This window comes from Cyanistes caeruleus, unplaced genomic scaffold (assembly GCF_971803275.1).
Source record: "Cyanistes caeruleus unplaced genomic scaffold, bCyaCae1.hap1.1 HAP1_SCAFFOLD_107, whole genome shotgun sequence".
Lineage (NCBI taxonomy): Eukaryota > Metazoa > Chordata > Aves > Passeriformes > Paridae > Cyanistes > Cyanistes caeruleus.
The window spans coordinates 690434-717284 of NW_028255908.1; the positions used below are offsets into that span (position 1 = coordinate 690434).

Consider the following 26851-nt stretch of genomic DNA (forward strand, 5'->3'; position numbering starts at 1 on the left):
TGAGCTCTCACATTGTGAACCTTCATGGGGTCTTTAAGGGAATTTTGTGAAGTTTGACATTGATTATTAAAAAGCAGAGTCACAAGTGGAGCTCTGCTTTCAGCTTGAAATGAGGGGATGGAACGTGGGCACTGGGACTTCTGTAACCTCAAGTTGTTCCTTGATCCTGGACACTTCAGCTTTGGCAATCTGAAGCCCTTCAGCAGCAATGTCTCTGCCACCCCCTGGTTTCTGGCTCAGACCCAGCTCGCAGCTTGGACAAGGTCTGGGCTTTGTCCTCTTGAGCTTTGGGAGCCTCCCGGGAAGCACCAGCCCTCCCCAGCCCACCCTTGGGAGCACTTTTTCTTTTCTCTCTCCTGACGATTTTATCCCCAAAACTGCCGTGGGAACGTTGTATCCAAGCACATCCTCCAGCGCTGCACTTTCCTCCTGTGAATTCCCTGTGCAGGGAATGTGTCTGTGCTTTTCCCTGCTCTGTTCACTGACAAACAAACCTGAGCCCGTGGGACTGTCAGAGCTCCTCCATGCAATGAAATCAGGTTGTGTTTCTCATGGCATGTTCTGGAGGAGCTTTTCTTGGTGTGTCTTGTGCTGCTGGAAATGACACAAGAGCCAGGAGGGAACAGAAGCTGCTGCTGCCCGTTGGCTCAGGGCCAGGGAACCAAGTTGTGCTCCCGGGCAGTTGGGCCCTGCTGGAAGCAGAGCCGCGTTTCCCTTGAGCAGCTCAAGCTTGTGACAGCTCCAAACAGGAAACCTCAGCAGAAAACTCTTCCTCCAAACTCAGCTGCTCTCCCTCCTGCAGCTGTTTGGGAAAGAGCCTCAAAGCACAGACTCTGCTGGGAGCCATTGGTGCATTTCCTCCCTCCCGGCAGCAGCAGCTCCTGAGCCCTTCACGGGCTCCTGGCCCTTCCCAAACCCTTCAGCTCCCTTGGAACTCTCAGCACTCACTAACATATGCATTTCTTTCATATTTAAACTGCATTTAAACTTCTCTTTTTCTCTCCTCTCTATCTTTTTAATCTCCTCTTTATCTCCTTTAATCCCGTCAGCACCAGTAGGACGGGGATGGAGTCTTGGGGTGGGTGTGGGATGAACTGAGGATCCAGCAGAGAAGGAAGGGCAAGGCAGAGGGGAGAGGACTCAGCCAACCCTTCTCCTGCTCTCTCCTCCCCCAGGCTCCAGCTAAAGCAAGTCAGACTGGAAAGGATCCCACAAATGCTGTGTTCTCCTCCCTCTGAGCTTGGCTGGGGATCCTCAGCTTCAGCCTGGTGCAGTGATGGCTTAGATTCGCTAATTTGAGTTTTTTGGCTAATGCACTAAATTGAAGAGGTTTATTATTACTTAATCACCTTTCACCTTTGCCAAGTTCTGCTGCACTGTGTCTGCTTTTCACCCAATACACTGCTAGCTCACCTACACACATGTACTTCTTAGGATAATATTTAGATTCATAGCTTGCTCTATAAAATCACACAATCACAGATGAAAACTCTCCACCATCTCACTCAATACAGTTTTTTATTTACTTATGGCATATTCTTACTTGCAACTGCAGGAACATAAGCTTATGAATTCTCGACTCAGCGTCTGTGAACCTTTAGCATTGCATGAACCCAAGCTCCTTCCAAGGCTGTAAATGAAACCCTTCAGTATCTGTGTAAGTTTCTGTCATTTCCCACAGCCCACCAAAGGATTTGTGACACTTTGTGACAGAGGAGAAGCTGCCAGGCAATTTTGTGTTTGCTGTAGGGAAGGTTGGGTTGCTCTGCATCAATTCCCAGAGCACCGCGGAGCATTGGCTTTGTGATGTCAGGGCATGGATGCCACCTTGTCGTGGTGACATCCCAAGGTTGCCTTGGTGCACGGAAGGCCTCAGGGTCAGAGCAGCTCTTGGGCTTGCTCAGTGCAGGAGCATCCTCCTGCTTGAGGCGTTTGTCAGTGGGCAGCTGCACACTGACAGGAGCCGTGTTTCTTCTTGTGGTGGAGCAGAGTGTGCAAACTGGCAAAAATGATTGAGCAGCTCGCTGCTGCCATTTGCACCATCTATGCGATCGGATATTCCGGCTATTACCTCACCAACCTGGCACGTAAGTAGAGGTTTTCCCTGGCTGGAACCTGAGCTGGCTTTTGTAGGTCTCCCTGCTCTTTCTTAGTGACCGGGTTGCTATTGAAACACAAAGACCATGAGGATGCCCCTGGTTTGGTCAAGCTCCTGTCAACACCTTCAGCAAAACACGGGGTGTCTGTAGCCAGGGGGCTGCGGGCAGCATTTGCAGGGCTTCTGTTCCCTCCACGGGAGAGCCTGTGGCAGCAGAGTCTGGCATTTCCTCACTTTGCTGGCTCAATCTCTTGGGGTGACTTTACTTTTAAGATAGCTCTGAGAGCTGGGGAAGTTGAAACTGCTGGAGGCTGATGGGAGTTTTTTCTCCTGACTAATTCCTGGCCATGGGTGAGAATTGGCAGCGGTTTTAACTATTGAGAAGTGAGATCAACCTTTGAACAGCACCTGAAGGTGTGAGGCCGGGAATTTCTTGCTCTCTTTGGTTTCTGGCTTCTGAGGAGGTCACAGGGCTCTGTCTCGGCCTCCTCCCCCCCTCCAGGCCGGACAAGGCTGCAGAGGGCGGGGTGGGGGGAGAAGCGGAGCCGGCCAGCCTGACTTGGTTTGCAGTTTCTGCCACTGAACTGAAACCTGACACCATCAACATCTGCAGCTTTAGCAAGATTTTAACTCTTTTACTACCTGCATGAGACTTGCAGATTAATCCTTTTTTTCCAGAGAGAGAGAGAGAGGGAGTGATCAACCATCAGCCCATCAAAGACAGTGATGAAAAAAAATAAATTTAGAGGGGGAAGAGAAAGAAGGAGATGCTTTTAATAAGCTGAAATATTTTTCTGTTAAAGCTATGGAGATGGACAGTAGTTTTCTGAATAAAAACTCCTTTAATTCATAACAGAGTATATTGGGAGGAACGGAGTGTTTCCAAGTGTGGATTTTGAGCAAATGATGAAGTAGTTGTGACACTGTGAGATGCTGGAACAGAGGGGGAGAAGTAAGAGTTGAAGATTTGTGGCTTTTAAGAAGCAAAAAGAGAAAACTTCTGTTTCCAGGGGGGCTCACAAAAACAGATAAAGAGAACTTTTGTCTTTGAATAAGTCATTCATAAAAATGACATCCCTAGACTCATGACCCATAACACACCTCAGAGTGATGGCAAATGGGAGGAGATAACTGATGGCAGATTTCCCGGCAGCTGGCATCAGAGAAATAGAAAGCTATGAAGAAAAATCATTTTCTTGTGAAAAACTCCATAGAATGCAGAAGAAGACTTCTGTTTCTCTACAAAGACTGATGAAAAGACTCTAGCAGGAATTGGGACTGTTGTAAACACCAAAGTTCCAAAGTTTTTTGTCTCTATATTGTCATGTAAACAAGAGAATGGTTGGGTAGTGGGGGAGAAAAGGGTTGTTCTGGAAGTTTTATTCTGGTTTCGTATTCTTGTAGTTTTTGTAAATAAACTTTCTTTATTCCATTTAAGTTTTAAGCCTGTTTTGCTCTTGTTCTAATCCATATCTCACTGCAAGAAATAAATAAGTTTTCTAGTGATTTTTTAGTTGCTGCTTTAAACCACACCAGTCAAGCAGGACACCTTTGAAAATGCAGACTGGGAGATCTTCTCAGATGCTGTTCTAAATAGGCCACGGTTCTCTCCAGTTTTCTCAAAGAATTTGGTTCATTTTCCTTGCCCACTGCAGGTCATGTGAGCCGTGTGTTCAGAGGTGCCGATCCTGAGGTGAGTCTGAAAGGAACATTTGATGTTCCTGGTGTTTCAGAATTGTGCAGGGAACTGTGAGCTTGGCCTGTGGCAGTAGAGTGCAGAGGGCCAGCTGGGTGGGCTGAAAGAAGATCCATTTCCATGTTTACAACAGCAATAGCAAAGGCATTGTTGGCTATTTCCTAATTTTCCATTGAAGAGCTTTAAAAGAACTCAAAGCTCAGCTTTGTAGAGAGAACGTTGCTTGCTGATAGTAGCCAGGGTGAACTCTCTAATTCAGAACTATTTGCAGCCTGGCTGAATTAACCCATTTTAATTTAGTTGGAGAGACTTAGAATCCCATTGCTATCAAAGCTGATGATTTGTGCTTGGTAGAGCTGGTTGTAGAAATCGAGCTGAAGAGAAATAAGGTTCTAAATGATAGGGAGCTGCCTGTCCCTAACTCCACCATCTGTCCACAGAGCCCAGAAGCAAGAGCAGCCTCTGCTGTGGCTCCCTCTGCTCCTGGAGAAGAGGCCAAAGAGGAGCAAAATGAGCAAAAGGAGCACGAGCCTCCAGCTGTGGTCACAGCCCAGCCTGACCATGCCCAGACAGTAAGTGCCAGTGCTGGGTGCTGCTGTCTTTAGTGCAAGGCAGAGCTGCAAGTTTCTGAGCAGCCAGCACTTGCTGTTGCTGGCTGAGGATGCTGAGTGCTGGAGTCCTGCCAGCACCCAGCCATTCCCCCATCCCGTGGCAGCTGGAAATTGGGCTTTGAGCCGTCGTGCTGAGGCCCCAAAGCGCTGCTGCCTGCGGGTGAGCAGCTGGCTGCTTGGCTCAGGGAAGCTCTGTCTCTTGGCTTCTGCCAAGCCATGGCCAAGGGCTCACATGGCATTTCTGGGGCTCACAGGGCTTGCTTTGTTTGCTGTCTCTTTTTGGAAACCTCAGGATGACCTGGAGAAGTGTTCTGCAGTTTTCTGGAGTAATTCTTCACTTCTGCAGAGTCTTTTAGGCCACCTGTCTTTTGGCTTTTGATAAGCTGCAAGGAGATGATTGTGTTGTCCATGCAGCTGTGGCCGGCCATTCTTGTCCTGTGTGGCCAAAGAAACAAACTGTGTAGTTCTGAACCCTTCTTCTGAGGCAAAATCCACAAGTGGCAAGTTTCTCTTGATACGTTTTGTGGTGAAGTCTGCAGCTTTGGAAACTGCATTGGAGCCTAGTGTGGGGGCAAAGCTGCAAGTCCTTGAGTGCTGTCTTTTGTTGCTAAGAACCCCTTTAGAGATGGTTGTTTTTTCTCCTTAGAGCTGTTTTCCTCCTCCTGCCTCTTCTGTCCTGACACTCCCTGTTTAACCTATAAATTTCTGCCTGTCCTAGTGAGGTGGGACAATTCCATGGTTTAGGTGGTTTTTGGTGACTTTGGTCATACATGTATTACATGACCCATGGCTTCCTTCATTGGCATCCCTAGGGGTGTGTCAATTAATTTGTTGGTGGGGCCTTTTGAGGATCTCTGTCAGTGCCACTCAGAATTCTCAGCTGACAAAAGAGGGAGGAGAAACACCTTGGTCCTCTTCCATATCCTGAGATGGCCATAGAGGCTCTCTGACCTGCAGCAGAGGATCCAATTGCACACATCCTTGTCTCCTGACTGAGCAGGATTTCTAACAAGAGTGTAGATGTCAGAAGGGCAGGAGTGGCAGGGCAGGCCTGAAAAGGGCAGCTCCCAGGCACTTGCTCTCCATTTGTGTGTACAGAACATCGAGGCAGAGCCCCAGGCAGAGCTGCCCGAAGCTCCGATGGCCATCATGGCAGTGAAGAGGAGGCCTGAGGAAGACAGAAGCATCGAAGAGGAGATGAATCTCCACTGGCAGAGAGGAAATCAAGAAAACCAGGTGAGTGAAAGTGAGGCAGACACTCCACTCATGGAAATTCCTCTCTGTCGTTCTTCACAGGCCTCCGAGGAGGAGCTTCTGGCAGAGCTGCAGGAAGCTGAGGCTAGGATCAGGGCAAGGGAGAACAGGCTGGAGGAAGAAAGGAGAATCATCCAAGAGAAATTAGATCTCCTCGTTCAGCAGCAAGAGGCTCTAGAAAATCGAGTGAGTGAAAGAGCGACAGGCACAGCAGTCACTGCAGTCTGGTGCTTTCTGCCCTTCTTGCCTTTCCTCTGCAGAGCAGCAGGGGGCTGGGCTGATGCCTCTCAGTGCCATCCTGCTGTAGTGTCTATCCCAGCTGCTTGGAAGGACATTTCCTGCTGTGCTCAATCTCAGCTGCTGCCCTGGACAGTGGCACCAGTCATTTGCCCCTTCTGCCAGCACTCATCTCAAGGGATTCCTGCTGGCCTGCTCCTGCTCTCCTTGTTTCTTCAGGGCTTTTTGCAAGTGAACACAGTCCCCCAGACAGATTTGGAATACAAGCTGCAAGCTGTCTGTATCCCTTGGTGAATCTGCTGCTGTCCTGCTCTTTCCCTTTGCTCACAGTCAATGAGCCTTGGCACACAGGGACAAGCTGTGGTCTCTGACTGCTTTGTTCTCTTTGACTTGAGGTGGACGTGTTGATATCTCACCTGGCAGCCTGCGAAGGCTTCCAGCAAATGCCGGCTGATGAAGAGCCCCAAGGTCGGCGGGAGGCACAGGTACTGTCCCAAGCACAAGTGCTGCAGGCTGAGCACCTTCTGAAGATGGTGCAGGAAAAGAGGACTGAGGGGGAGGAGCTCCAACATTAGAACAAGGAGCTGCAAATGTGTCTGCAGCCCTTGGAGGGGGAAAGGGATCCGTGGGAGGAAGTGCAATGGTCGTTGTTGCAGTCATCCTTCAGAAAATCCAGGAAAATGGAATATGAAACTGGCCATCAACTTGATTAAAACCAACCTTGGGTTTTGACCATTTGGTTCCAGAAGTGGGCATCCAAAAAATCCAGTTGATGAGCTTTGCATGTGGCTAACAGCAACTTCCTAAGGGCTTGCATTTGAAAAGGGAACTCGGGGTAATCTCTGCCAGCCAGCTTCCTGACACAAACTCCTTTCTTCTCTCAGATCTACACAGGCTCTTCCATTCAATCTGCTGTAGCAGCAGCAGCAGCAGCAGCAGCATCTAGAGGAGCCTTTGTTGCCCAAGCTGAGCAGTGGAGCCGGGGCAGTTTGTCCATTTCCAGCAGTGACACATCTGCTGCTCAGCTCCAGGAGAGCCTGGGAGACTTCGTGGAGCAACTGAGTACGTCTGGTGTATTTCTTGTCTGAGGGACAGTGTATTGTGTGCACGTGCCAGCAGAGCTGTAGCAAATGATCCTCCTCACTTTGGTGTCCCAGAGACATTTAGGACTCCCCACAGGAACTGCTGTGCTCTGAGGCAGCGAGAGAGCACTCTGGCTGTTCCTGCTGCCTCTGAGGGCAGCTTGGACTGGCTCGGCTTTGCCTGGCATTCCCTTGCCACTAAAGGCAGAAGCAGGAATTGTTCTTGGATCAGCAGGAGGCTGTGGCCTAGCAAATGATCTATGCAAGTTCTGTGTGGTAGTGGCCAAACTGAACAGAGTATTTAATTCCTAAATTCTCCTTAGACTCCCGACTTCCCACCTGTTGTCAGCACCAAAAGACTTCACAGAAACTGATTTGGGATTTTGTCTTTTTGTTGTGGTTCTGTTTTCTGTGTGGTGTTTTTTATAGATTTTTGTTTTGGTTTTGGTGGTTTTTTGGTAGTTTTTTTTTTCTCCATCCTGAAAGAGCTGTTCTGCCCCATGTGTCTTACTGGTGTCATTTTTAGGACTGTTTTTATTGCCTCTACTACATCTACAAGGTTTTTATGAGAATGCTGTATTTTTGTCAGTGAGGACTCCTTTGAAAGAACATCAGGTGACAGCAGAAACAGAGAGCAAGAGATGTTTTCATTGGGCCCACAATGAAGAAACAGATACTTGTATAACAATCTGTAATTAATATCCTAGTTTTATTTTTCTAAAGATGTGTCCAAGAGACACATCGACGTGGTGTGATCAGATAAAACAGCACTGCAGGCATTTCTCAGGAGCGAGCCTGCAGCCCCTGTGCTGTGTATTCCTCAGATCCATGGCACTTTTTCATCCCTGATTCCCAGCCATTCCCATGACTCTTAGAATCCTACCTATTGGCCCAAGCCCTGCTCAGATCAGTCTCTGGGAAACACATCAAGCCCTTTGTGATTCTGCAGCACAACCCATTTAATCTGCTTCTTGCCCATAACAGCTGCCAGTGCTGTGCTCTCAGAAAAGACCTGGTGGGGCTGAGAAAAGATCCCAGCTGATTTGGTGTCTACCTTCACCTGCTGGGACACAAAAGGGCCTTGATCTGCACCTGGCTGTGTCTGATCTCCAAGGCAATGCTGTTGTGTCCTGCACGGGGGCCACAGCTTGTCAGGGGCTCAGGCTGGCTGTGTCTTCTTGGCATTGCTTGTCAGTGCTCATGCTTGGCCTTTGCCAGCCTTGTGCTGTGCCCTGCTGTGCTCTCTGCGCTTCATTTCCTTCCAAGGACTGGACAAAATCAGTCTCTCTGCTGCCCATTTGTACTGCACAACTGCCTGTCTTGTTGCTGCTGTGCTTGCTGCCCAGCTGACCACAGAGGGTTCAGAGCCCCAGACAGCGGGGCTGCCTTTGGCATCTCCTGCAAGTTGGGATCTCTGCCTGAAAGTCAGCATCTTGCATTTTGTTTCCCTCAGGGAGAATGGTGAACACGGAAAATCCCATCACAAAATACATTGAACTGGAAAGTCTTGGCAGCGGGTGAGTCCAACCACAGTCACTTCTACACAGCCACGGGCCAGGTGTTTCACTGGTGGAATATCCATCAAGTGGGAAGTCAGACAAGTTGTCCACATGTTTAGACAGCGGGCTTAGTCTGCCCCATCTCTCAGTACTGGCCAGAATTTGTCAAGTGTGCTCAGAAGGCATTGTCAAAGACATCTCCATGCTGCCAAGGTCTTGCCTGCAGCAAGGAACAGAACCTGGTAAATCTGCTTGTCTCTCAAGTGTGGGACAGCTCAGGATTCATTTCCTTCACATTTTTGGATGTCTCCAAATCATCTGGCCACACTAATGAAAGGAGAAGAATCTTGCTTGCCTGAAAGCACAACCTACCCCCAATGAGAGCTGTCAGATAACAGTTCTCAGGAACATTTCTCTCCAAGAGTTTGCTACAGGAAATACTCCGTGCTCAGGATTAGAATTGCACAGTTTAGAAGCTGATAGCCGAGATGAAGGAATAAGCTGCCTTCTGGAGCTGAGGCACTAAAGCCCAAGGCTTCAGGAACAGGCCCAGTGCCCAGGCACTAGAGGGGAAAATGCATCATCTGCCTTCTGGCAGACCCCTCCTGCAACCTGCAGCTTTTAGGCATTTACAGCAGAGCTCTCCTGTCTGGACTGGCTTCCACTGCAAGATCTAAATGGCTTCTCCTTTCTTTGCTGCTGTTTTGTTTCTAGGGGTTTTGGAGAGGTTTCCAGAGCACTTGACATTGCAACAGGAGGAGAGGTAAATGTCAACAGCCCCTGCAGCCTCTGCTGCTCTCCAGGCCGTTCCCCACTGCTGACAGCTGTGGCTGGAGCTTTGAGGAGAGCTGTGCTGAAAAGGCACAAGAAGCACAGACTGGAGCCAGCCTGCAAATTGCACTTGGAACAGGCTTTGTGGACAAGGCAAATCGCCAGTGGCCACATGTCCTGTAACTGACCCCCAAGGGAGCAGAGAAATGGGCTGTTGGAATGTCACTCCCTAATTACTCCAGTGATGAGGTCTAATCACAAGGCACTTTGGCTCAGCTTGGCTGTGCCATTCCAAAATCACTTGCTCCATGTGTGTTGTGGTCTCATGCTACCAATTGTCTCAAGTTACTCCTTTTCAATGTCATTTGAGGTGGCCATCAAGAAAATAAATGTGCAAGGAGTGAATAGGAAGATACTAACCATGAATGAAATCAGGATCATGGAGAGTAATAGGAGTCCCAGGATCGTGAATTACTTAGCCAGGTGAGTGGTCACGGTCCTATCCCTTGAATGTTTCTTTACATACTACAAGCATGAGAGCTTAAAACCCCACTTTGGTCAGTGGCAGGAAATAGAGTTGTTAATGATTATTTCTCTACTTATCTCCAATGGATGGGAAGAGACTGCATTTTGTCTGCATGAATCCACCCTGGCAAATGCAGACTGAAAATTGTTCAAAAACCTGCATCAGCCCTATCTTAAGAATTCAATACCTTGTAAGTTCATTGCCTCCACAGTTCTTTGGGACTCAGTTTTTCAAGTTTCTTAAATGCTGATGAACCATCCAAGAGAGGATTGCCCTTGCATTGTTGCCCCTCTTTTCCATTGCTGTGCATGCCAGGAAGACTAGGTGCTTATTTCCAGAAATGCCATGCGTGACAGGTTTTTTATCTGGGCTCTTCCTAAACTGCCTTTCTCCTTGAGACAGCACAGACTGCAAACACTGCACAGCCTAGAGGCAATGTCTATGCCTTTTCTTCTGCCCTTGTCTCCAAGGGACCCAGAAACAAGACTCAAGCAAAAAACCAACCTAGCCGTGCATGTTCACCTGCATGGCCTTGTTTCCTTTTTTCAGCTACCTTGTGCATGAGGAACTCTGGCTGGTGATGGAGTACATGGACGGAGGCACCCTGAGAGATCTCATCGACGAGATTCAAATGTCTGAAGGAGAGATTGCAGCTGTCAGTCGGGAGGTCAGGGATCCCATCTGTGCTTCCAAGGCCTTGAGCTGCATTGTCTGGGAAACAGGGGCTCAGAATGGGAGTGATTTCATGGGCCAAACTTGGTTTCTGTGCTGCTGCTCGGCTATGGGCAAGCAAGAGCATCTCAAGGGAACTGTCTGCCAGTGCCCCTACACTCACTGGACTCACTTCCTGTACTCTTATCCCCTGCTCTTGTATTCTATCTCTGTCTCGTGCATTGGCATTTGCAGTTCTCCACTGAGAAAGGTGCTGCTCTGCTACTGTTGGAGCAGCAGGCTCTTGCTCTCAATGGCGCTGTGTTCTGCCATTCCTCCCCATTCCCCTGCAAAGGGAACCTTCCACAGCTGTTTCCTTTCTTGTGCGATGAACTCACAGCACTACTTTTTGCCCCCCTGGTTCTCTTTTCTCTCTCAGTGCCTGCAAGGACTGGATTTTCTTCACTCCAACCACGTGATCCATCGAGATGTCAAGAGCAACAACATCCTTCTCAGAACCGACGGCTCTGTCAAGCTGGGTCAGTGTATTCTTGCTCAGCTTCAGCCTTCCAGGAATGGGGGGTGTGGGGCTGCTTTCAGTGACTGCCAGCTCCCCAAAAATGCTGCTGCTGGCAGTGCAGGGGTCCCCCCTGCTGTGGGCTGAAGGCACAGTTGCAGGGTGCACACAGCTATGACAAGGAACCACAAGCAGCCAAGAGTGCTATTGCTCTGTGTGTGTGTCTGTGTGTGTTCCTTCCAGAGGGAGGGAGCTGCAATCTAAACCTTCAGGGGAACAAAAGGCACTGCTGGAGGAAGTGTAAGAAATGGGGGGATGTTTGAAGTAGCCAATTCATATTTCCTTGGCTAAAGCTCTAAGGAAACAGAGCAGGGAGTGTTGTCCAGGAAATTCAACTGCACATTCTCAACCTTCTACCGGGGAATTCTCTGGCTTGGTTTCCTAATTGAGAGTATTAAAATTAAAAGAGTATTTTGCTTTCTCCTCAGCTGATTTTGGCCTTTCTGCTCAGCTCACCCCTGAGCAAAATCAGCGGTGCTCGGTGACCGGGACTCCTTGGTGGATGGCACCTGAAGTGGTGAAGCGTCAACCATATGGCCCCAAAGTGGACGTGTGGTCTTTTGGAATTGTGGCAATTGAAATGGCCGAACAAAAAACTCCTTATGACAGTTTCACTGCTCAATCGGTAAGGAGCAAATACTCTCTGATCCCGCTGTCTTTCTCACCTGTCCCGTGTTCTCTGCTCACTGCACAAAATCCCATGGCCATCTGCTGGAAGTACTTCCACCAAGGCCCCTTCTACAAATGGCCCTGCAGCACATCAGCATCTGCTGGAGCTTTGGTTGCAGCACTGGGGGAACTCAAGCCTTACCTCGCCCAAACCATCTCCATTCTCAGGCAGCATTTTGCTTTGCCTTAGAAGTCGTTCCAGCTCTTTTGGCTGTGTAGATGGCCCCAAGAATAGGAAACAAGCATCTCAGAGCTGCTGTTATCTTTCCAGAAATGAAGCAAAGAAACTCAAACCAAACCAAGTTTCTAAAACAGTGCTTTTGAGAGAAGAAGTGCAGCCCCATTCTTCTCACAGGGAAACTTGTCTGAAACCCAGAGATGAGGCTGTAAAGCCAGAGTCTCTTCTGCTTCTTGTGCAGTGCTGCTGAGACACTCAGTGACCACCTTCTTTCCTAACCCAAGCCACTTTCTCCATATCACCAAGCTGGAGCCTGGTGACGGGGAGAGCCTGCCAAAACCTCCTGTTTGTTTCCTGGCACTTTCTGGGATGGGCACAGCGTTAATGCATTGACTTGAGAATCCAACGAGCACAGGCTTACCACAGGGGTGACACTTCTGATTTCACCATGAATATTTTCCTTTTGCCACCTAAGGGAACCTGAAATTTTCAGAGTGCTGAGAGACAGAGCTGCAGGTGGCTCCTGTGTGCCCAAACAGGCATTTTCAACCCAATACATTTGTGGAGGCATCTTAATGTGTCTGTGTTGAAAATGAGATTCCAAAGGTTTGTTTCCTTCCCTGAGGAACACCTGCTACATTTCCTTTCTTTCCTTCCAATTACCATCATTTTCAAGAACAAGACAATAAGCTGGATGAGTTTTGTTTTATGGCAGCTGTGCTTAAGGGACCAACAAGCACTGCAGAGATTCTTTTCATGTAAGAATCCTTGGAAATAGTACAGTTAGTTAGAATTGCAAAATCCCTCTTCCAAAAAGGCTGCCAAGCTGCTGGGAATCCTCCGAGAAGGAAACATGTATTTGCTGATGTAGTTGCCACTAACTAGAGCAGGCAATGAAATCAGCTGCCAAGGCAAGATTTGCTGGATGTTGGCAAAGCTGTGGCTTTGGGGCTTGGGTTTTTTCATGATACAGGAAAGTCGTCATCCAAATGCTACAGGAAAGTCATGTCTGCCTCTCTGCCAGGGCAAAAACTGCCACTGCAGAGTGGAGCTTAAACAATGGGCTCTGGGAGAGCAGTTCCAGATGGGAAAGAAGCAGGTGGAGCCTTGTGTTTCCTTTTTCTCCAGGCTAAATTCCACATAGCCACAGAAGGGAGCCCACAGCTGCGGCAGCCCGAGCAATTCTCGCCTTTGCTGCGTGACTTCCTGAGCTGCTGCCTGCAGAAAGGCGAGGCGCAGCGCTGGTCTGCCAAGGAGCTGCTGCAGGTAAAATGCCAAAAGGGCTGCAGGTGAAACAGGGATGGGCTCCTCCTCCACTGAAATCCAAGGCATCAGATGAGCCCCCATCCTCCTCCCTTCCAACCTCGGTGCTGTTCAGCTGACAGTGGGGAGCAATCCTAGACTGGGCTGGGCTGGCAGGGAGTGCTGGGTTTTAGCGCTGGCTAAAATCACCAGGGCACTTACTCATTTCTTGCTGGGAGCTCTGGATTCGGAGAAGGGCAAAACAGGCTTCAAACTTCAAAGGAATAACAAATTTTATTAGCAGGCCCACAAGAATAAGAAAGGTCTCACCTGTGCAGTGAAAGGGTTCAATCTCACCCAGGTCATGGCAGTCACGGTGTTGGATTTCAGGCTGTGCTGGGCCCCTCTCTCTGCCCGGGAGCCGCTGGGAGGGGAGGCTCGGCCTGGAGCCGTCGCTGCACGCCGGGGAGAGGGTTTAGTGTGGGCAAGATGTCAGCAGCCGTGGCCTGGCCCAGCCTGGGGCCGGGGTCCCGCAGCCTCCATCCCCCGCCCGGGAGCCGCTGGGCTCTGGCCCGGCCTCCCCCAGGAGCACAGGCCGTGGGCGAGCAGGGCCGGCCTCACCAGAGCTCCGTTACCTTCGGGCTCCGGAAGCAAAGAGGGCCAGTGCCCAGGCTGGTGGTTTTCAAAATGTGCATCATCACAGAGGCGCATCTCATTTCTAAATGGTGCAAAATGTTGTCAGTTCTCAGAACTAGCCAGCCATTGGCCTGTCTCAGGCACAGAGGAAGCTCCCAGCAGCTTCTCTCAAAGAAATCACTTCCGCGCGGGGTTTCTTACTTCTTTCCCTAAATGTCAATTCATCTCAAACTAACACACAGGGACATGGAAAGGTCATCTAGTCTGTGTCCTGCAATGAGCAGGGACATCTTTCAAGAGATCAGGATACTCACACCTCAGATATTTCCAGGGGTGGGCCACCTACCAGCTCTTGGGGCAACCTGTGCCACTCTTGCCCCATGCCCCTGACCTACTCTGACTCAATCCCCTTTCCATTTCAAAAGTATTCCCCTGCCTTTGAAGCTCTTAGCTTGGAAAATCATGCTTTCTTGTTGTTTTATTTTCCTTTCTGCAGCATCAATTTATAACATCGGCCATGCCTGGGTCCAGCTTGGCACCTCTCATCGTTGCCGTGAAGAAGTGGAAGGAGGAGGCAGGAATGCAACAATCAATTTATAAACTGTCTTCTCCATGAAAAACTTAGAGTAGGATTATAGAGTAGGATTGCAGAGTAGGATTGTAGAATAGGATTATAGAGTAGGATTGTAGTGCAGGATGGTAGTGTAGGTTTGTAGTGTAGGATTGTAGAGTAGGATTTTAAATAAAATTTCTAAAATCTCAACTCCTTTGGAACATTTCTCTCCTTCTGACCCTGTGAGAAAGCTCAACATTTCCTTCTGAACTGTCAGTTTTTTCTTAGAGGTGGAAAGTGACATTGATGGCTTCTTTGGTACAGTTTGTAAGGGGGGAAGGCTCCTCTTCATTCATCCTCTCCAGACCACACTGCCTTTGGAATATGGCCAACTGGACAAGTTTTGCCCAGCTCTGGCATTTCTATTTGAGGCAGAAACAGCAATGGCATTTGCAGGAAAAACCAAAGGAGGAGCGGTGCAACGCAAACATCCTGTGCAGATGCAGGCTGTGCAGATGTGACTCGAGAGTATTTGGGTTCCTGCCACTTGGATTTGTATCCCTAAGAGAAATCTCTTTGGCTGGAGGAGAGTCTGGCTGAAGAGAGAAAGCAGAAAGAGCAGTGAGGGTGCTGTGCAAGGTCTCCTGTGGTGCAGAGCTGTCAGCGACTGTGAGGTGAGAGCGGGCCCGGCCTTGGCCAGGCTGGAGCCCCAGCAGAGCCCTGGCAGAGCCCGGAGAAGCCTGAGCCTCGGCAGAGGCAGGCTGGAAGGAGGCCCTTGGAGCTGCAAGAGGCAGCAGCCTGGCCCTGGCTGCCTCTTGCTGGCACCAGGCAAATCCTCCGCTCTCAGAGCCAAGCTGGCAGCTGGCTGCTCCTGAGGGGAAGCGGCGCCGTGCTGGGCACAGCACACACTGGTGCCATGGGCTGTCTGGAGTCTGCACAGGACGAGAGAAAGGCAAAGAGCAGCCCAGGGCTGCTGCCCTGCCTGACCATTGCTGCTCTTCTGCCGCCTGCCCTGGAACTCCTGGCAATGGTCAGCAGTGTGTGCAGCACTCTGGGCACAGGGGGAGGGAGCCGGGCTGCTCCGCAGGCTCCAGCACAGGGCAGTGTCCTTCAGGCACGGCATTTCTGCCAGGGGAACCGAGGCCAGCGTGAGGCACTGACAGCAAGTCAGGGCACATCTGCACGAGCCACTGCCTCACACAGCTCTGGGACCAAGCGCCTGCAATCCTGGAGCTCTGCACTGAGCCACAGCAAAGGTGTGAAATGCAGAGGGCTTTGCAGAAATATTCAGGGGCACCAGGCCAGCCTGCTTGGTGCTCTCTGGGGCACAGCAAGCACTGTGCAATGCAGCTCGGAGCTGCTGGCAGAGAGGGACTATGGGCATGTGCCTGAGGCTTGTTCTTGAGTAGTGATTTGGGAGGGGGCAGAAGGGTCTCAGTAGGCAATTGGTGTTTTCTTCATTAATTTCTGCATGGACGACACAATGTGGCATCACGCAGCAAGAGCACTTGGAAAACTTTTTGACTCTAAGTTTGTGCTGAATTCCAAGAAAAGGAAGGAGAGGTATTGGGAAGATGCTGAAGTGTAACAAATAGGGCTTGTGAATTCCGTTACTTTTAACAAATAGTTTTCTGGGATTGAAAGTCAACAAATCAGCTTTCCCCAAGGAATTCCCATTGTTGGTCTGTGTCCGAATGGATGTTCCTGCCCTGGTGTTCATCCAGGTGCCCACAGGGAGCCAGGAAGATGTGGAGCCTCCCAGCCAGGTGTCTTCCCAACACGCATCACCAGGACCACGGATCACCAGGGCTCTGCCCAACGGGGGTCACTGGGGATCATCCAACGCCCATCCTCCCATGGGGGATGGAGCTGGAGCAGCGCACAAAGCTCTTCCCACACTCGGGGCACTCGCAGGGCTTCCCTTACTGGTGCCTCCGTTGGTGTTGGGTCAAGTTAGAGCTCCTGGAGAAGCTCTTCCCACACTGGGGACACTCGTAGGGCCTCTCCCCAGTGTGGATGCGCCGGTGGGCAGTGAGGATGGTGTTGCGGTTGAAGCTCTTCCCGCAGTCAGGGCAGCGGAAGGGCCTCTCGTCTGTGTGAATCCGCTCATGTCTGATGAGAGTGGAGCTGCGTTGAAACCTCTTCCCACACTCCGGACACTCGTAGGGCTTCTCCCTGGTGTGCATGACCTGGTGATTCCTCAGGTCAGAGCTCCACCCAAAGCTCTTCCCACAATCCAAGCAGGTGTAGGGTCGTTCCCCTGTGTGGCTCCTCTGGTGATGCCCCAGGTTGGAGCGGTCACTGAAGCTCCTCCCACATTTCCCACACTCGTAGGGCTTTTCCCCAGTGTGAATCATTTGGTGCCGCATGAGGCTGGAGCTGTGGCTGAAGCTCTTCCCACATTCCCCACACTCATAGGGCTTTTCCCCAGTGTGAATCACCTGGTGCCGGAGCAGGTGGGAGCTCTTTTTGAAGCCCTTCTCACATTCCAAGCACTTGTAGGGCTTCTCCCCTCCATGAGGCTTCACCCCAAGCTCCGAGCTCTGGCTGGATCTCTGGCCACCTTCCTGGCACAGGGGGGATCTTTCCTCTTCACAGCTCCTTGGGCTGGGTTTGCAGACCCACCCCGTGTGGGATCTCTGGGGCTTTTCCTTCTCCTCCATCTGGCCTCGGTTCGGGAATGAAAAATCCTGGTTTGGGGGAAAAACAAGAGAAGAGTGTCTTGGGGTGGGGATTCTTCCTTGCCCAAGTTCATCTCAGGAAGTCATTGGGCATCTTGTGTCTGGAAGAACCTCCAGGACACCAAGATTCAGCACAAACATCCTCCAAACATCAAGATGTTACTATGGAGTTAAATGTTTCTGACAATGCTTATTAAAATCATGTAGAGGTAGGCCACAAGAATGCTTGGTATTGGGGATGATCTAGCAAGCTGAAATGTTTACGATAATGGGAACTGTTTCTTGGGGTCTCCAAGATACCCACCCAGAGATAAGATTCGTACATGTTCATACAAGGATGAGCTAACTCTCATGAAGCAATATAGATAAAGTTAATGAAGATTTATTAACAAAGCAGTATTGATAAGGTTGTTATAGTGATTACTGCTACAGCTGGAATTATATAAATATGTGCACTTTGGACAAAGACAATGGAGCTAGATTTGGGTTGCTGATACCCCCAGTTCCTGCACACTTCAATAAAGCACCTGCATATAATCAGTCTGTGATTATGTGTGTTCCTGAACGCTAACATTTTGGTGACCCAGATGGGACCCTGTGAGTGCTGCTGAGCGAGCTCACGACCCGATCACGCTCCAGGCGGCACTGAGGGATTCTCCGGAAGCCCATCCGGCCGCGACCGTCTGCGCCGCTCACAACGTCCCTCTGAGAGAGGTGAGGTGCTTTTCGGTCTGCTCTGGTGCCTGCCGATAAGACGCAGCCAAAGCTTCGCACGGTTGGGCTGGAGGAATTCCTGGTATTGCCCAGGCGCCGTCTGTCAGACAAGTGCAAAAGCGCTGCAGGTTGGGCAGCAGTGGTGTGTGGTGTATTGTAACTGTAACATGGAGAAGCTTAAAGGGATTTGAGGTGGCAATGCCCCTGTACCACCTACTTCTCCTTTGGGGTGCTTATTAGCACATTGCAAACAGGGAAACTTTGGGCAAGATTTACGTAAAGTTGACTGATTATTGTAATACACGGTGGCCAGGATATGACCTGGACAGTGGGGAAAAGTGTCAACATCAAGAAAGATGTTGTTCTGTAAGCCAGAGGGAAAGTGGGATGAAGTTCCGTACGTTGATTTGTTTTTCTATTTGCGAGACAAGCCAGAATGGCAGGCTGAGTGTGGATTGATGGCAGCTAAGGCACGTGTGAGTGATAAATGTGAGCTTTGTGTAAAAGGAAAAAGTTGTTTAGAGCACCTGGCATTAAAAGAAAGTTTGCATCGGGGGAAAGAGATGGATGTTGATTTACAAGTGGTTTCAGCAGAACCAAAAGAGCACAACTTTGTTTTGTCTGCCCCCACTTCACCCAATCCTATTTCACCTAACCCTATCTCGCCTAATCCCACTTCACCTTGCCCTCTTTATCCTCCTCTACCGCCTTCACCTGATCCTTCTTCTCCAGGAGATGATCCAAATCTAACTGTGATACAAGGAAATGTGAAAAATGCTGGGGAGGAAGATAGCAGTAGCAGGGGTGATGATAATAAATCAGTGACACCGGTATCCCATCGGACTCGGTCACAGCTTGCTCCAGTTCTGGGTAGAACGGGAAAAGATTTGGGCAGACAAAGGCGGACTGTGATTGCCCCCTTGAGACAAGGAGTAGGAGTAGAAGGGCTGGTGTTTGTGAAAATTCCTTTTTTCCCCTGCAGACTTGATAATTTGGAAACAATCAGCTGGAACTTAGAGAGAAAATCCTGATAAAGTAGCAGGAGTGGTAAAAATGATTATGAAAACTCAGAATCCAGATTGGGATGATATACAAGTAATAGTGGAGAATTTAATGGACTCTACTGAGAAAGAGATGGTGCTTAGAGCAGCCAAGGAGAAGGTGAGAGAAGATCTCAGAACTGGGGTGCTGACGGCGACTTTGGATGAGAACTTTCCAACCGAGGATCCAGGGTGGGATCCCAATGCCTTTGGGGACATGCGGAGCCTGAAGAGATATCAAGAGTGGCTCCAGACAGGGGTTGGGAATGCTGTACCTAAGGCTATGAATTGGTCTAAATTGTATGAGGTAAGACAGGAAAAGAAAGAATCCCCTGCTGCATTTTTGGAAAGGCTTAAGGAGGCAGCAAGAAAGTATACAGATCTTCAACTAGAAACAGAACAAGTGAATGTTCAGCTTGTGTTCATTTTTCTTGGGCAGTCGCAGGATGATATTAGGAGAAAACTGCAGAAGTCAGAAGGAGAAGATTCAAGGAATTTGAATCAATTACTTGAAGTGGCTTGGAAAGAATACAATAACAGGGAAAAGGAAGCTAGTAAAAAGCAGCAGCAAAATCTTTTGGCAGTGATCCAAGGAAGAGAGAATCCAGGTTTCAGAGGATGCGGCAGAGGTGGTTGTGGACTGGGGAGGGGCGGACTTGGCAGAGGACGAGGGGGATGGGTTTTGCCAAGATTGGGGTTAAATCAATGTGCTTCTTGTAGACAAGAGGGGCACTGGAAAAATGAATGTCCAAATCGGTTTAACCAGGGCAAGCAGTTCAAGCAGAATCAAGATGCTTCCAAATTAATGGTGCTGGGGGAGTACAGCAGCTGACTAGAATCGGAACAAAAACCAATACAAGAACCTTTAGTAACTATACAATTGGGAGATAAAGAAGTAAAATTTCTGGTGGATACGGGGGCTACATAGTCTGTGCTAAATGATCTAAAAGGGCAAGCTGGAGACAAAACAGCAACAATAGTTGGAGCCACGGGGAAGGAGGAGAATCGACCATTCCTGCAACCCCTGGATTTGTGTTTTGGAAACAAAGTGTTAACACATGAATTTTTAGATATGCCTGAGTGTCCAATTCCACTTTGAGGATGAGATTTATTAGCAAAATTTGATGCAGTGATAACTTTTGAAAACGGGGAGCTTTTAATGAAAATACCTGAATCAAAGACAGGACAAATCTTAATGATAAAAGAAAAACCAGTCCCTGCTATCCCTCGGGAAGTAGAGGATGCAGTAATTCCCTCTCTATGGGAAACAGACATACCAGGAAAATCTAAGTTGGCACAACCAGGACATGTAGAATGAAAAGAAGGAGCAAAAGCTGTACAGGTTAAACAGTATCCCATAAAGCCAGAAGCACGGCAAGGAATAGTAAAGATTATTGATAAATTTTTGAAGTACCAAATTTTAGAAGAATGTGAATCAGAACTGAATACACCAATACTTCCAGTGAAGAAACCAAATGGTGAGTACAGACTAGTACAGGATTTGAGAGCAATAAATGGAATAACTAAAGATATTTACCCAGTGGTAGCTAATCCCTACACATTGTTGATATCTGTGAAAGAGAAATAGAAATGGTTTACTGTAATTGATTCAAAAGATGACTTTTTCTGCATAGCCCTTGACAAAGAAAGTAGGAAACTGTTTACCTTTGAATGGGAAAATCCAGACAATGGAAGGAAAACTCAGCTCACCTGAACACGACTCCCACAAGGATACAAGAACAGTCCAACCCTATTTGGAAGTCAGGTGGCGAAGGAGCTGGAGATTTGGAACGAGAATGGGCAAGTACCAAGAGAACAATACCTGCTGTTACAGTATGTTGGTGGTATACTGACAGCTACAGAAGAGAAAACAACCTGCATAAAGGTAACAATTGAAATTTTAAATCAACTAGGAATGGGAAGATATAAGGTGTCTAAAGAAAAGGCACAAATTGTCCAACAGACTGTGATTTACCTGGGATGTGAAATCTCACAAGGGCAATGTAAGCTGGGTACTAACCGTATTCAAGCTATTTGTGCTATTCCAGAACCCCAGAACCTACATGAGCTACGAGTTTGCTTTGGGATGACAGAGTGGTGCAGCCTGTGGATCATGGACTATGGACTAATTGCAAAACCCCTGTATGAAGCCCGGAAGACACAACCGCTTACCTGGGGCAGACCACAGAAGGAGGCCTTCCTCAAACTGAAGGAGGCATTGACAACGGCTCCGGCGTTAGGATTGCCTGATCTATCCAAAGATTTTCAGCTGTTTGTGCATGAAAGATCACACCCAGCACTGGGAGTGCTGACCCAACCTTTGGGAAGCTGGAAAAGGCTGGTAGGCTGCTTTTCCAAACAACTTGACAACGTGAGTGCCGGATGGCCTTCATGCCTGCAGACAGCTGCAGCCACTGTGATGCTGATCCAAGAAGCCAGGAAACTCACGATGGGTAGAGACATAGATGTCCATGTGCCACACACGGTGACCACTGTCTTAGAACAAAAGGGGGGCCAATGGCTATCTCCAAGCAGGATGATGAAATTCCAGGCAATCCTAACCGAGCACGATGGTGTCACATTAAAGACAGCTAAACCTTCTGAATCCAGCTTTGTTCCTTACCAGCAACCACATCTGCCCAACGAGCAGAACTGGTTGCTTTAACCAGGGCATTAGAGATGAGTGAAGGGAACAAAGTAAATATCTGGACTGATTCAAAACATGCTTTTGGAGTGGTGCATGTACATGGGGTACCGGGGAAAGAAAGAGGACTGCTGTCTTCTAAAGACACACACATTAAACATCAAGATGCAGTCCTGCAATTAATAAAAGCAGTACAAAAGCCCGAGCAAGTAGGAATCATGCAATGCAAAGCTCACCAATCAGGAAGCTCCAAAATTCATGAGGGAAATCGGAGAGCAGACTGGACAGCCCGACAAGCTGCTCGAGAAGTGAAAACTGCAATGGCATTGATACCTTTAAACACTAATGTATCTCAATTCAATTTACCTCCAGAACCAAAATATTCAATAGAGGATGAGAAATTGGGACGCTCACTGAATGCACAGAAGAATTCAGAAGGGTGGTATGTGACTACACAGGGACAAGTAGTGGTACCCCCCTTGAGAATGAGAGAAGTTCTACAAATTAAACATAACAAATGTCATTGGACTGCAGAGGCATTGGTGAAATCGTTAAAACAAAATTTAATTTCAGTACGGATGTTAACAATGGCAAAATCAGTAATGTCAAAATGTGAAATTTGCTTGAAGAACAATCCAGTGGCTAGATGACAGGCACAATTAGGGAAAATACGGGTAGGAGTAGAACCAGGAGATTATTGGCAAGTAGATTTTGTAGAATTAGCAAGAACTCGAGGATACAAATATCTATTGGTAGGGGTTGACACATTTTCAGGATGGCCAGAAGCTCTTCCCTGTCACACAAATCAAGCAAAGGAGACAGTCAAGTGCTTACTGCAAGAAATCATTCCAAGATTTGGGGTGCCTCTAGGAATATCATCAGATAGGGGCCCACATTTCACAGCCACCGTAGTGAGGGAGGTGAGTAGGTTACTGGGAATAGCTTGGCATCTCCATACACCATGGAGACCCCAATCCAGTGGACAGGTAGAGAGGATGAATCAGACATTGAAGAGGCAAATCAGCAAAAGATGCCAAGAGGCTAAATTGCAGTAGCCACAAGGTTTACCAGTAGCACTGCTGAGGATTCGGATAAAGCCTAGAAGCGGGATGTCAGTCAGTCCTTATGAGATATTGGATGGGAAACCATATGAATGCCCTGAACCTAATCCAAATGTACATGTTACAGGGAAGCAAGAGGTGTAGAATTATTTTCTGTCTCTTGGAAAAGCTCGAGCTCGACTTCGGAGCACCCTTGTGTGGAACAGGCCGCTGACTCTTGAGAATCCAGTTCATGACATCCCCCCGGGAGATGAAGTGTACGGTAAAAGCTGGAAGGAAGAACCATTAAAAGAAAGGTGGAATGGACCCTATCAGGTACTGTTAACTACCTTGACAGCAGTCAAAGGAGCTGGACTGGATCCCTGCATACATTACACCAGGGTGAAGAAGGTTTCCCCTGCACTGTGGACTGCACAAACTGTAGGGCCAACAAAGCTGCAGATAAAGCGGGTTTGATTGTTTCAAATGTCTAGGTTGCTAGTGACTGTAATGGTGATTATTTCATGGCCTTTAGGGCCATCAGTTGGAATCAATGTTACCTTGGGATGGGAAATGCAAAAGGATCAGCTGACAACTCTTCATTTGACAATGAAGAGGGATGTGGGGGTGCAGCCAGAAACACAAGTGATAAAAGTCTCTCATACTATTCAGGCAGAAAATGGGATGATTGGATTAATTCAAGATTTGGCCAACATGCAAAACACCAGCAAAATAACTGCCTGTCTGCCAATACCAAAGGCAGCAAGAGACCTAATAAATTGGGGAATTAGAACATCAAAATTACATGAAATACAAAAGAATAAAAATGAAAATGTGAGCTGTGTACTGCACATAGATTACGAGTACCCAAATAAGACAGTGTTTGAAAATGCTGTGAAGCCAAAGTATTCATCTATATGGGATTGTCATGAAAATGGAGGAAAGTATGAACCAAAACTAGGCTAGTATGGGGGATTAGGGAATTATGGATGGTGTTATGAAAAGATAGCAAAGGTTATTAAAGAAAAAGATTCCAGTATTGAAGTGGAAGTGTGAAGGACAGGAAGGAAAAGATCGGGCTGAAGCTTGGGACAGTGCATGGTCAGTGAGTGTGCTTCAGAAATTACAATCTATGGCAGATAGCCCTTGGTGCATTAAGTGGGAAGGCTCAGAAAATGAAACAGATCCAGGGGTATGGAACACTGCAACCAGTAGTAGAATGGAGGCAGACAAAGTGAATTGGTGGGTATGGAACAAAACTTAGGACTGTACTTCTGATGATGAAGAAATAAAACAAATGCCACCACTTGTGGTAGCCCTGCAAATTGGATGTGCCTGCAGAGGAATCAAACATAAACAAGGTGAAATAAATGACAAGATAGGACAAGTGATCCAAAAGGTAATATGTAGCACAAGTACAGTTCAGAGTCCAGGCCAATTTGGTGGGCAGCAAGCGATGGCACCTGGACAACACATTTGCCCGAAGGTGAAAAAGTAAAAGAGATTACTTTAGGCCTCCCCACCTTATGCCCAATTTGGAAAAGGTCCCCATTTAAGGGAGAACGTGGACATCTTCAAAGAAGAACGAGACAAGAACTTCAGGAAAACAAAGCGGAGGATGAAGAAAGATGTCAGGAACCCTCCAGTAGTGTAAAATGTGAGTGGGCCCTGGAATCCTTGTTTGGTCCAATAGCAAATTATAACAATAGAAAGATGTTGTACAAACTTACAGGCCAGGTAGAAAGATTGGCAAGAGTTACCAAAGAGGGATTTAGAGAGCTAAATGTACGATTACAAGCCACAACTAAAATGACCCAGCAAAACAGATTGGCTTTAGATCTGTTATTGTTGAAAGAACACGGAGTATGCTGGTACCTAAAAGGACAAATTGATCACTGCTGCATCCACAGCCCAAATGGAACTGCAGATGTAGAACACAACATTAATCCACTAAAACAAACAGAACATGGAGCACAGAAAGAGAGGGAAGATCTGACCACAAGTTGGGTAGATAAAAGTTTTGAAGGGTTAGGATGGAATGTGAGCTCCTGGATCAAATCTATTCTTGAGAGACTGATAATCCTACTAATTGTGTTCTTAGCAATCTGGTTAATCTGTGCAGTTCTGAAAGGAGAGAGAAAGAAAAGAGGATCCTGGAACCAGAAGATAATAAAGGCACTGACATGGGACAGAGATCCACATCCGCATTTGTCATCTCCAAGTCCTCCAGAGTGTAACAACGCTTATGACAACTGTGGATTCGAAGATGAACATCAAGTATAAACACAGAAAAAGGACGGTATAGAGTGAAAGCATTACACCTATTATAGTAAAGTGAAATACTTCCAAAGAGGGGAAATATGTTACTATGGGGTTAAATGTTTCTGAAAATGTTTCTTAAAACCATTTTTAATGTAGGGGCAGGCCACAGGAATGCTGGGTATTAGGGATGGCCTAGCAAGCTGAAATGCTTACGGTAATGGGAACTGGTACTTGGGGTCTCCAAGATACCCACCCAGAGATAAGATTCGGACATGTTCATAAAAGGATGAGCTAACTCTCATGAAGCAATAAAGTTAATGAAGCAATATTAATGAAACAGTATTGATAAGGTTGTTACAGTGATTACTGCTACAGCTGAAATTGTAGAAATATGTGCACTTTGGACAAAGACAATGGAGCTAGATTTGCGTTGCTGATACCCCCAGTTCCCCCACGCTTCAATAAAGCACCTGCATATAATCATTCTGTGATTATGTGTGTTCCTGAATGCTAACAAAGACAGATCAAAAACTTCCAAAACACCAAAAATCTGATATCCCCCCAAAATACAAAGATTCTGCCCTCACAAAAAAAACAAAACACCAACATTCAGCCCAATAAAGCTCAGAAACACCAAGATAGAGCCCCGGGAAAATCGTGCATCTCCCTGCCCGGGCACTCGCTGCATGGGGGGTGAGGGGGGCAATGAGGCCGGGCCGGAGCAGGGGGTGCCTGAGAGAGGCCCCGAGCCCGGCAGAAGCCCCTGCACAGCCATGCAAGTGGCTCCTGGCCGGACTCGGGGATCCCCCTGGCCATCCCCGCTGGAGCAGCCTGGTCCTGAGGGACTCTGGCCCCTGCGAGGGACCCCAGGCTGCAGCAGGACAAGGATACCTGGCCCTCAGGGGGAGGCAGTGACATGACCTGACTGTGACCCCCATCCCTGTGCCTCTGGGCGGGGAGGGGGACGGAGAGGGGCACAAAGTTAAGCCCGGGAAGGAGGGACAGCTGGGGGGAAGATGGATTTCCCTAGGAATTATTTTATTTTTCGTTTTCTTGTTCAGACATGTTTGAGAATAAATTCAATTAATTTCCCCAAGTCAGGTGTGTTGTGCCCGTGACCAAGGATTGAACTGTCCCCACCCTCATCCAGACCCCCGAGCCTTTCCTTGGGTGTTCTGCTCCCCGCCCGGGACAGGAAGGAGAGTCACAGAGTTTTGACCTCGCTCCGGCATGCCCTGCTCCATCCCGGACTCACCCCCAGCTCGCAGCGCCCTCAGCTCCCGGGCACCCCGAGCTCCCGGCGCTTCAGCGCAGCGGCGCTTCCTTGGCCTCCTGCCCGGGCCGGGCCCAGCGCCGGGGCCGCTCCTCAGCCCAGGGGGCCGAGAAATGGCCGAGATCAGCCCAAGGCACGCGAGGCCGTGCCGTGTGCAGAGCCCGCCGCTGGCTGCGATTGGCTGCTTCTGCCGTCACTCGTGGTTCTGGCGCGCGCTGATTGGGCAGAGCGGGGACAAGCCCGGCCCCGCTGGCGCCCTCAGGGCGGCCGTGGGGCAGGAGAGCCGCCATTGCCGGAGCGTCTGTGCGGGCCCGGCAGCGGCGGCAGCAGCGGCCGGAGCCCGGTGAGGCGGCGGCGGAGCTCGGAGGCGGCCCCAGCGCAGCGTCCCGGGCACAGCGCAGCCACCTCCGGCCTCCCGACACGAAGCGGGACGAGCCAGCGCTGCTCCGCCACCGCCTCCTGCCGAGGCCCCAGCGGCAAGGAGACCGCGGGCAGCCGCTCTCGCAGCGCCCTCAGCCCAGGGCCAACACGGGCCGGCCACGGCACAAGCCACCCGCCACAGCCCCCTGCCGCCCCCTCCCGGGCCCGCAGCGAGCCCCGAGGCCCCGCAGAACCGAGCGCGGCTCCCACCTGCGATGGCCGGGGCCGCCTCCGAGCTCCGCCGCCGCCTCTCCGGTTGTTATCAATGAAATTACAATTTTGACAACTAGGTCCCTTGGGTTAATGGCAGTTTAATTAAAAATGAATACAATTTAGTAAATGGAATAGTAATTTCGTATAAAACAATACAATTTAGTAAAAGAATATCATTAAGCAAAAAATTCACGATTTATATTTATAATTTGCCCGTAATTCAGTACGATTAAAGCATAAGCAAAACCGACCAGGGTACGTGGGGTGCTTCTCACCCCACCTCA

At 48.8% G+C, this 26851-nt stretch overlaps 3 protein-coding genes across 3 annotated transcripts in view; 1 reads left to right on the forward strand and 2 right to left on the reverse strand.

Moving 5' to 3' along the window:
* The window catches only part of LOC147646225 (uncharacterized), a 385217-nt gene that overhangs the window by 243110 nt on the left and 115256 nt on the right, over positions 1-26851 (reverse strand). The gene's annotated exons all lie outside the window — the stretch shown is intronic.
* Positions 1831-14490, forward strand: LOC147646234 (serine/threonine-protein kinase PAK 3-like). The gene is made up of 14 exons (XM_086873769.1): positions 1831-2087; positions 3754-3791; positions 4235-4366; positions 5504-5845; positions 6292-6381; positions 6781-6958; positions 8432-8495; positions 9192-9240; positions 9619-9731; positions 10324-10441; positions 10865-10964; positions 11431-11627; positions 12978-13115; positions 14224-14490. The coding sequence occupies exons 1-14, from the start codon at positions 2009-2011 to the stop codon at positions 14341-14343; spliced, it is 1758 nt and encodes a 585-aa protein (XP_086729895.1). The 5' UTR covers positions 1831-2008; the 3' UTR covers positions 14344-14490.
* Positions 7409-26103, reverse strand: LOC147646235 (uncharacterized). The gene is made up of 2 exons (XM_086873771.1): positions 25917-26103; positions 7409-16970 (listed from the first exon to the last, which is right to left on the reverse strand). Exon 2 carries the CDS (start codon positions 16941-16943, stop codon positions 16203-16205), a length of 741 nt encoding a protein of 246 aa, XP_086729897.1. The 5' UTR covers positions 16944-16970; positions 25917-26103; the 3' UTR covers positions 7409-16202.

Excerpts from the sequence above, each read along its gene's own strand:
- LOC147646234 (XM_086873769.1), top strand. The coding sequence starts at position 2,009 with ATGATTGAGCAGCTCGCTGCTGCCATTTGCACCATCTATGCGATCGGA. Across the intron at positions 4,367-5,503 it reads AGCCTGACCATGCCCAGACA|AACATCGAGGCAGAGCCCCA; the intron begins GTAAGTGCCAGT and ends TTGTGTGTACAG. Across the intron at positions 6,382-6,780 it reads AAGGTCGGCGGGAGGCACAG|ATCTACACAGGCTCTTCCAT; the intron begins GTACTGTCCCAA and ends TTCTTCTCTCAG.
- LOC147646235 (XM_086873771.1), bottom strand. The coding sequence starts at position 16,943 with ATGGAGGAGAAGGAAAAGCCCCAGAGATCCCACACGGGGTGGGTCTGC.